At 41.8% G+C, this 11,158-nt stretch overlaps 1 protein-coding gene across 4 annotated transcripts in view; it reads right to left on the bottom strand.

The window, feature by feature from the left end:
• Positions 1-11,158, bottom strand: part of znf704 (zinc finger protein 704) — a 73,352-nt gene that overhangs the window by 11,546 nt on the left and 50,648 nt on the right. The window contains exon 3 of one of the 4 annotated variants that reach the window (XM_042075634.1): positions 3,084-3,195. The exons of the other annotated variants lie outside the window; for them this stretch is intronic. Within the exon in view, the coding sequence (XP_041931568.1) occupies positions 3,084-3,195 (112 nt within the window). The remainder of the gene's footprint in view (positions 1-3,083; positions 3,196-11,158) is intronic. 4 annotated transcript variants of the gene reach the window in all.

The following is an 11,158-nucleotide window of genomic DNA, read 5'->3' as shown; positions in this document are numbered from 1 at the left end:
AAAATCTATAAAATCAAGTTTGCAAGACTTCACATTTCCTCATCAAAGTAACGAATCAGAACAGTCTAGATATTGTTCATATTTCCATGTGTTGCCTCATCTGCATTTAATGAAAACATGGTAATTTTGAGTTTTACAGACAACTCAAGTTTTCCAATGAGCAGCAATACTGTGTGTGCTCATGCAGGAGGTCTGCGCATCTGATAACGACAATCGTGTTGCGCTATGAAAGAACATGCGTAGCCTACTTTCTGAGCGCAAACACGGTCAACCATAGATAAACGTAGCCTACCTCTGTCGTGGTGGCTAGTTGCACCAGGTAGGGAAGATGTCCTAAAGTGCACGAACGTTAACCTTATGGCGGTCTTCTGATTGTTGGCGTGCTAAAACATTTTCCTATTGCATCCATAAACAATTTTCTTGCAGCAAACCGCGCAAAAGCAAACCCCTGGCACTTTATTTTTTTACACCATGGCTTGTTAGTTCTCCCCCGTTTCCAACAGCCGCCCACCTCCATTTATTTTTTAACTTTTGACACCTGTGCCTTCCTTTATTGTTGTTTATGTAAAGCACATTGGTGTTTATGTAAAGCACATTGAATGACCTCTGTGTATGAAATGCGCTATATAAATAAACTTGACTAGCAACGCATCCATGACAGCTAGTGGCCTTGCCAAATAGACGCACACAAATCATGACGCTAATATGCAAGGTCTGTGCGTCACAAACACGACTGACCCCCTAACAGTTCGCGAAATTATTATTTTATGTTAACATGCTCAGTCAAAACCTTCCGTCGCAAATTGTGAAAAACAGACGGGATAGGCATAGGCTACGGTTTATATTGCGTCGCTTTACACATACTGTTAGTTGCATTGATCAAAAACTGTAACAATAATAGTAGGCTACATCGGGTGGCAGCAGGCTATCTGTTCAAGTCATAGGTGACACCCAAAATGAATGACCTCCCCTGACAAGAGTTTGCGATAGTAAGAAATTGTCTCATTGATGCACGGAAAGAACACAGCCTCCAAATTCGCACATAGAGCTCACAATATCACATCCAAAAAAGTTAAACGGATTGGGCAACCTCATCAGCTGTCTCGATGGTGTCACTATAATCCAACTTTGACCGTACTCCAGACGTGTTCTTTTTTTTTTTAAGCAACCGCCCCAGGCCAATGAGACAAGCGTGTAGCTACAATATAAACAAAGCGAAACTCATGGCTGACGTATCTTCTTGAGCGGTCTCTGATTGAGACACAGAAAGTTCTCAAGAACACTATTAGGTCTTTAAACATTTACCATCACACACATTCATTCATCGGACCTAATATTTGTAGTTTTAAAAAAAGGAAAAGAAAAGGTGATAGACCCCCCCTCCTATTTTTTTTTCTCACCGGATCTGCATCGATCTCAAATATGACATTTCTAAAATCAAATTGACGGAAATCATACGACGGAGAACTTTAATCCTTGTCTGATTTACGCTACGTGAGGATATTAGACTAAATCTACTGATCATTTGAAAAATTAAGACCTCCGTGAAAAAATTCCAGACTTTGAGGTGAAATTCAATAATTTTTAAGGCCTTAATTTATGAAAATGAAATGTAATACTTTTTAATACTTTTAAGACTCCGCGGGTACCCTGTGTATGGGCAGGCAAACATGCTGGCACGCAAATTCCACATGTGCACTCGTGATGTTAAAATCTCACTCTTCAAAACCTATTGCACTCCACTGTATACTGCCCACCTGTGGTGTAATTTTATTCTTAGATAATAATAATTATTATTATAGAGTCAAAAATGAAAAAACTTCAAGAGGCTTATAATGATGCACTGAGAATTGTGCTTCAAATCCCTAGGTGGAGTAGTGCCAGTGAAATGTTTGTGTCTAACAATGTGCCCACTTTTAACGCTGTTTTAAGAAATGTTATGTATAGATTCATGTGCAGACTGACAGGGTCTAAGAATATGATTATTGTGTCCATAGTTGATGTCTCTAAGAGTGACACAAGGTACACATCTTGTTTTTGGAAACATTGGACCCGAAGCCTGTATATGTTTTGTAAATGATGCCTCATCTGCATCATTCTTAAATGTTTTGTATTGTTTTATATTTATATATCTGTACTGTGTTGTCTCTATGGACCTTTGTGTCTTGAATAAAGTTCTGTCAGGTCCATTAAGTCAAGAACAACACTGGCAATAAATTCTTTAGGAAATTTATTGAATATATTACAAATTAAATTTGGCGGTATGGCTCTGTTCAGAGGGGTCCCCAGACCTTTCATGAGCACCATGAAAGAGCAGTGAGCCTGGGGACAGCAGCAGCATTAGGGGGGACTCACACAGTTTAACACTGAGCGAGCTAAACTATTCCCCCATATGAACAGAGCAGGCAACTATGACATAAAGCCTATGCCATGTTATACACGACAGGGTGGAGCAGGGGAGGAGGTGGGTTGCATAAATGCGAGCAGCAAGCAGTTAGGAATAACTAAAGCAGCTTTAAATAAGGCGCCCTGTTTGGATATAGCCATTCAGAAGCGAGGGGAGTGCGAAGATAGTTGACAGCTGATCAGCTGACGCCCATAGCGGTTAGCAGCGCCTTGACTACTTGGCCTGCCAGAACTGACGCTGACGCTCAATTTGAAAAAAATATATTAAGAGAAATACTTTTTGTATTACACTTTGTCTTAAAAGTAAAATAAAATATGCATAAAATAAAATATTCAAATTAGACAATATCTCATTAAATATGCATCCATATAAATTCTTGAAGGTATAGATCTTATGAGGTGATCACAATCAACTCTAACCCTAGAAATGTGAGAACATCAGGGCTGACCCCGCAAATAGATACCGCCAAAATAATAAACCCTCTGTGAGCAAAGGCTAACGTTAAAAGGCACAATACAGAACTGGCCCTGGTCTCAGGGTGTTTCAGTGTTAAAAACATGTAGCTCATTTAAATCCCTATGGACTAGTCTCAGTAAAATCTATATTGTATAAAATGTAAAATCTATATTATATAAAACTGTAAACTAGCCAAAGTCCAGCAGACTCAAAGACAGACCTGAAGACGATGTGGACTGTCTTGTTGTCTGTAGGAGGATGTGTCTCAGATGAAGGTCTCTGATGGCAGTCTGTAGGAGGATGTGTCTCAGATGAAGGTCTCTGATGGCAGTCTGTAGGGGGATGTGTCTCAGATGAAGGTCTCTGATGTCTGAGCTCAACAGCAGCACAGAAACGGAATCTTTATAGAGGCCCAGTGGCCACACCTACTCAGGTGCAGGAGGATTCTACGTGGCTACTCAGGTGCAGGAGCAGGGGCACAGCTACCCATTTTTTGAGGGGTATGCAACAACAAATTGGCGCCCCCCCCCCCCCCCAAAAAAAAAAAAAAAACACAAACAACTAAAGTAAAACAAAAGGCCAATCATTTACATAATTATTAGTGTAAATGATTATTTTTTAAGAAATTCTGCCAATTTGAACTTGAAGTATTGTCAAATGGTGCATTGTCACTTTAAGACTTTAAGAGAGTGTAAACGTTCTCAAAACCATTTTGCCAGCTGTTGCTCACAAGGGATAAGGCTGATCCAGCTCTAGCCTTTGTTTGCCACATTATCAGCACAATATTAAGCTATTAATATTAGGATTGTTAGGAAATGGAAACATGTAATGAGTTGTTGCTAGCGTGACATTTCTGTTTGCAGTTTGCCATTAAAAGTTCAGTATGAGCATGGTAGCCACCTAGCTATCTTAATAGAATAGGTTAATGTTTCAATCGGCATATGCTTAGCAAACGCTAGTATGTTAAAAGAGAATTCCGGTGTGATATTGACCTAAAGTGTGTTGAAACATGATACCGAGTGTGATGAGGCTCAATGTATCTCCACACTTCATTGGTAGACTTCCGAGGGCCCTGACATTTAAACTCAGCGCTCACAGCGCCCCCACTACCTTTTCTATGTCAAAATTCTATGATGGAATCTTATGAGATAGGCTAGGGCGCCTATAGTGAGGGGAATCGTGTAATTTTAGGAACGGTTCATATAGATTTTTGCAACTGGTGATTTTTTACTTGCTAGGACCCCATTGAATACAAAACAACCTGTTTCCAATTTCTTTCTTTATTTTCAGTGCCAAAATTCAAGATGGTGGACAATATATGCAGAAAAATAATATGAAGGCTTAAAGTGGTCAACTTTTTGATAAAGATACACCTAATAAGGTAGACAAGTGAGATACAGACTATTTTCAAAAGATATGTTGCATCATTTGCCAAGAAATCTGGAGAAAATTTTGAAAAAAATGAAAAAAATAAAATAAAATCTGCATCTTGTTTCATTATTGAAGAGTTCAACAAAACATTGTCATTGTCACTCAAGTATTTATCCTCACCACTGTCACTGTCTTTTTAATATTGGTGCACATCTCCTCAGAGCCTTCACACCTGCAAAGTTGTGTGAATGGTCAGTTGTTACTCTTGCAAGAACACTTTCTACTGCATTGGCTGGCAAGACAACAGCACTTAACAAGCTCCACAACAGCCTCTGGTGTTGGTGAAAGTTTTGACAGAACAGGAGCCCATTGCCCATCAATAATTTTCCTCCATCCTAGTGATAGTGAGTCAAGAATCTTTGGAGCAGACACTATCTTGTGCCCAAACATTTGCTTGCCTGTGTGCTCTCAGAATTTCAATTTCAATTTAATTTCACTTATAGAGCGTCAAAACATTACACGTCTCATGGCGCTTTACAGAGTGTTAAACATTCAGACAGAGCCCATGGGTAACAGGGGCGAGGAAAAACTCCCAAGAATTGGAGAAACATATAGGAAGAAACCCTAAGCAGATCCACGACTCAAGGGCCTGACCTATTTGCCTGGGGTCAGTTACAGGACAGTAAGGTCAATATACAGAGAATAGAACATGGTATTTAGAGCCACCTGAGGTGTTACAAAGTGGTTAGATGGTTACATAACCAGTATGATAATGCATGAATCCTATTTAGTGTTAAGTTCAAATAGTCCAGTGTAGGGGATGAATTGTCCATAGGAATTAGGAGTTGTCATCGGGCAAGTAGTGGGTCGCTAGGCTGCGGGGGCAGGAATCCGAGCATGGGGACAGCAACAGGCGATGGTAGGGCAATTATAGTGATGGGATTTCCCTTGTTCCCGAGTTTTTACACTCTCTGGTTGGGTTTTAGAATTTTAAACATGTTCCACTCTCTGGGCTTTAGCTGTTTGAAAACCATGGTTTGAGTAGCTGACACACAAATTTCTCACATCCAGCTAACACGTCTGGAGATGGATGAGGACCTACTACAAGCCTACAAAGTGTGTTAATGACATCATCATGACTTGATTGACTTGTCCATCAATTTCCTGATAGGATACGATAGGATACCCGATAGGTCCACCGACTCTATGCACGATGTGATTGGCCGGACCGAAGTTGGGTTTTTCCACCTCACAAGCCAACGGAGAGTTGCTAGACTACCCTGGCTGCAAATTACATTTGCTGCCGCTAGGGTGCGTCAAGATTTCTAGGCTGAGATGTATCTTTTGTCGACGATCTCCAGTGCCCATGATAATGAGACTGTCTTTGTTGATGTCTGGTACCCTGCGAAGGGCAAGCACCAAGACATCTGTGTGACGTGTAGATATGTGGGGTTTTGCCAAAATGACTTACTGCTACTGCCAGCTTTATGAGCTAAACTATGTAAACTGCCAGTCACAGTTCACACACACAAAGGTGGCAGTAGCAGTAAATCATTTTGGCAAAACCTTAGAGCTTCAGCTTTATGAGGAAGGTAGAGGACAAGGTTGGCTTTGGTTTCCTTTGATCCCAGGAAAGCTTTAAAGTCTTTGATTGGTGTAGAGTATTGTATTTTGTATCTCTTATCATGTGCTTTTCCCATTGTATGGACCTGTCTCGTCCTGTCTTTCATGGAGTTTGTGATGGTATAATTGTTAAATAGCTAATAAGTATATGTCATTGTAGCCTCGTGCCTTACTTTCAACATTTTCAAAGAAGCATTCTGCCAGATCTTGGCAACAGTTTATGTCACTTTTCCTGACAACCATCTCCTGCACAACAGCCATGCCATCTATTAAGATGCTATCCAATGTGTGTGTTAATAGCACTGAGCTACTCTCTGTAGATTGTTCAGAGGATGCTGTTTCTGAAATCAGTCACAATTCATGGATGAAGGCAGGCTTAGCTGTAGTGGACAGTAGTGGACAGCATTAGGCTTGCATATCATCATACATATAATAATAATACATATGTTCCCACAATTTCCTGCAAGTTCTGTTAACAGAATTATTGAAGACCAAAGAGCTCATTGTGGACTTCAGGAAGTCTAAAGCTAGCACACACACCCCCATCCTCATCAATGGGACTGAAGTGGAGTGGATCAGCAAGGCGCACAGCAGGTTCAGAGGAAACTTCTTTCCTGCAGCTGAACTCGAGCTCTGCATCCCGTGACAACCAACTTGCTCTTATAAGGTAACTGCCAATACACTGCACATATTTATATTACTCTAAACCTCTCTACCTTATATAAACCAGCTGTATACTACTGTCTACACTGCACTATATTTCTTGACCTGTCTATGCACCACCTGTCTATACTTTGTATATCACATTCCACTTTTCCGGGTATGCCAATAACTAGCATAATGGTGGTTACACCCATCACTGGTTGATAATCATGACATCTCATGTCACCCATGGTCATATTGTTTACCTAAGTCATAACATTTTATTTGAAAATGTATGTATATAATGATAATACCTAACATATATCCATTTAAAATGTTAAAAAGGCGATTATTTGCAATTTTTGGTTATATCCGCCATCTTGGATTTTGGACCTGTGCAGTCCGGGAAAAAATTGGAAACAGGTAGTTTTGCAAACTAAAGGGTCTGAAGAAGTAAAAAAACATAATTTGCAAAAATCTATATGAAATGTTCCAAACACCTTTTTTGGCTACATATGGCCCTGCACTACTACTAGTCTAGCCTGTTAGTCCTCTAAAATGTTATTCAACATTGAGGAAATGCAGAAATGATTTAGAAACGTACAACAGTAGCTACATATAGAATATACCAAATATATTATTATTATTATTATTATTATTTTTACCATGGCTTTGGCGCCCCCACGGTGCTGCGCCCCTATGCACCGCATATAGCGCATACCCACTTTTTGGGCAGCCGTGGCCCACTGGTTAGCACTCTGGACTTGTAACCGGAGGGTTGCCGGTCCGAGCCCCGACCAGCGGGCCACGGCTGAAGTGCCCTTGAGCAAGGCACCTAACCCCTCACTGCTCCCCGAGCACCGCTGTTGATGCAGGCAGCTCACTGCGCCGGGATTAGTGTGTGCTTCACCTCACTGTGTGTTCACTGTGTGCTGAGTGTGTTTCACTAATTCACGGATTGGGTTAAATGCAGAGACCAAATTTCCCTGACAAGATCAAAAGAGTATATATACTTATACTTATACTTATACTTTGCACCACTGTGCGCCGCATATAGCGCATACCCACTTTTTGCACCACTGTGCAGGAGGATTCTACGTGGCTCTACGTGAGTGACCAAGAGAGGAGTTCTATGTGGCTCAACATGAGTGACCAAGAGAGGAGTTCTATGTGGCTCAACATGAGTGACCAAGAGAGGAGTTCTATGTGGCTCAACATGAGTGACCAAGAGAGGAGTTCTATGTGGCAGAAATGATTTAGAATGATCCAGAATTTCTGGCTCTACGTGAGTGACCAAGAGAGGAGTTCTTCATCAGACGTTATCACCAGAGCTACAGAAAAACAAGGTCAGCTTGCATGCCAATGACCAGTGATGTAGTCTAGTTAGCTCAGCTGTAGTGGGTATACTGTGATCAACCCCAAATGTTAATACGTATCCTTGCCTATTTTAAGTAGGTATACTGAGATGGTGATGCTTTTTAAGTGGGTATACTTCATAGTCCTGCGTATCACATAGACTACACCACTGCCAATGACCAACAAAACACAGCACAACTAAATAATGGTAAACTAGGCTATCTTATCTTTCCGAGGTCCACTAAAAGTTATTCGTTTCAGGTCATACTAAGGTAAGGCTTTAGTCTCACTCAGGACCCTGACGTTACAGGCACAACCATATAGGCCATGGTCGAGTATGGTGTGTGTGTATGAGTGTAGTGTTTGTGTGTGTGTGTGTGTGTGTGTGTGTGTATGAGTATAGTGTGAGTGTGTGTGTGCGTGCATGTGTGATAAGTGTGGTGTGATCTTCAACATGCTCCCATGTGACTGGGACATATCTAGTCATCCGAAGATAAGGGTGGCTGGACAGTCATGGCCTGGAATAGAGGGTTTTACATGCTTGTGCGCACACACATACCGGCGCTATGCAAAAGGTCCTTCATGTTATCAGGATGACAGTTGAAACAGAATTTGAATATAACTGAAGGCTCTCAGTCGCTCAACTGCGTCCAGATATGATCCTGTTTCACTACACCGCAACATGATGATGTATTTGTAACCTTTTCAAACCCTAGCCGTCATTTTTATCATTTCCACATGAAAAGAAACGTCCCCAAATGTGTTCCACTGTAAAAGTGAGACGCCTTGACATGACAAACACACACACACACTCGTTAGCCGGCCCCAACTGTTTTCATGACCATTTCCACACTCAGTTTGAATCTAACACATTTGTTTTGTAGATCAGAGCATCTTGTTACTAAATGGCTAAAACCACCAAAACAAAAACACTCTTTGTCCCTCTCCCACTTTGTCTTCTGAAGACAATTCTATCATCTTATCCAGCATATTGCCTGCAGTAAGTATCGTTGTTAATGCTGTAAAGTGCAGTACGTAGTGCAATGCCAGAAAAGCCAGAACTGAGAGACTCAGGAGAAGTTTTTATCCCCAGGCCATCCGAACTCTGAACTCACACTATACTGACTTTGCACTCATTCACTCCTCAGCACTCATGACCCCCCCCCCCCCCAAACACACATACCTACAAGACTTTTAGCACTTTTACATCCCTCTCCTTATGCTACAGACCTTTTATTTATTTTCTTATTTCATCACACATCAAAACACACACACACACACACACATCTGACTTTCTCCAACTTTTGCACATCTCCATAGAACTTTTTATTTATTATTTTTGATTTCTCCTCTATCTATCTACCCATGTCCTTGATTGCCTAGCCTTTCTGTCCCCACCCCCATCCCCAACACACACACTTACATCATCACTGTCATCACTTCACATACATACAGCACACTGCTTGCTACAGTAAGCCTCCTCTACTTGCTGCACACTGCCCCCCACCCCTCCCTACATACACAGCACATTGTCTTCAGGATCTTCTCCAACATACATCCTCTACATACTTACAGCACACTGCCCCCACCTACCCACACGCACACTACACACACGCACACACACACACAGTCACTGCTACACTCCCCTCCCGCCCACACACACATCTTCACTGTCATCACTCACATACATCATACATACAGTACTCTGCTTGCAATAGTAAGTCCCTTCACCATACTTGCAGTACACTGCCCCCCCCCCTCTCCCCTACTGTACATATACAGCACATTATTTCATCAGGAAGCTTCTCCAACACACATCCCCAACATACTTACAGCACACTGTCCCCCCCCCCCCCCCCAATACACAGCACATTGTCTCATGAGGAAGCTTCTCCAACACACATACTGCACACTGCCCTCTCCCCACATACACAGCACACTATCCCATCTCCCCGGTCATCCCCCCAACACACACACCAAGACCCCTGGCAGTTGGGTTAGCCCCTTGAGCCGTGGATCTGCCCAAGGTTTCTTCCTCTTATGCAGCCCTTGCCACTTAATCTACTAAACCCCTCTTCTACTGCACTTTTTACCCCCCCCCCCCCCCCCCCCCATAAATGCACAAATAGGCTGACACCAGACATAATTTCACTGCATTTCTTACTTCCAGTAACTATATGCATGTGACAATAAACTTCCTTGTATCCTTGTAATGCAGTGCAGTATGTAGTGCTCTTTCAGTCAAGTTCACTCAACGTTAACCAATGGAAAGTTCAGATTCAGATTGATGGCATAATATGCATGCTCCTTCAGAAAAAGTTTATATTAATACACATTCATACCCCCCCCCACACACACACACATACACACAGAAATGTGACACCAGACTCTATGTAGTAAACAGCTGCCCAAAAAGAGTTTATTTTGTCCTTTAATAACATTTTTAAGTGGTCACTGAGCCTTACAACCGCCGGTGCTGTGTGAAAGGTCTCACGCCGACATTTGCACCAATGAACACCAGAATACACCATCACTGTTTGCACAATTACAATGTCAGTCGGGTACATACGGAATATCATACAACAATTGGGTTCTATGGAACTATTTATTTGTTTCTGATTGGCCGAGAGACGTTCCACGGAATATCATACACATCATTCAGCTCAGGAGAAACGCTAATGCAGCCAGCAAGAGTCAAAAATGAACAGTCAACAAGTTTGGACCAGTTTCCAGTGGTCTTTTTTTAGCTTCATATAGCAGTAGAAATAAACAACAATAAACATTGTGAGACATAGGTGAGAGTAAGTGCTTTACTGATGTATTGCAATAATAACATTTCGGTTCCTGGATATAAAAAACACAGTATCACTGACACTGCCCACTCTGGTCCAGCCTCCACAATATTTCTCAGTCTTGTGTGTGTGTGTGTGTGTGTGTGTGTGTGTGCGTGTGTGTGTGTGTTTGGCAGAAAGCTGGGTGAGACAAATGTCAACATTGATAGAAAACCACACAAATTGTCCACTGTAGTCTGTAAATTGTCCACTAGAGTCTGTAAATTGCATAATATCACTTTGTGAGCATGAAGATGAAGCCTGACACACACAAGGTGGGGGAAGTGTGTGTGTGTGTGTGTGTGTGTGTGTGTGTGCCACAGTTGTACTGTATAACAGACGCCCCATAATGTTATATCAGACTTTTCCAGACTTTTCTGGACTAAACATTTCCATTTGAAGGACACAAAGCCAGTTGGGACTCAATGGTGTCTCTGCATCAAAGCTCACAGCAGTGCTATGGTAACCAGCA

This window comes from Alosa sapidissima, chromosome 21, assembly GCF_018492685.1.
Source record: "Alosa sapidissima isolate fAloSap1 chromosome 21, fAloSap1.pri, whole genome shotgun sequence".
In the NCBI taxonomy this organism is placed as follows: Eukaryota; Metazoa; Chordata; class Actinopteri; order Clupeiformes; family Clupeidae; genus Alosa; species Alosa sapidissima.
The sequence above is the reverse complement of the archived record's forward strand: the minus strand, read 5'-3'. Positions and strand labels throughout refer to the sequence as shown.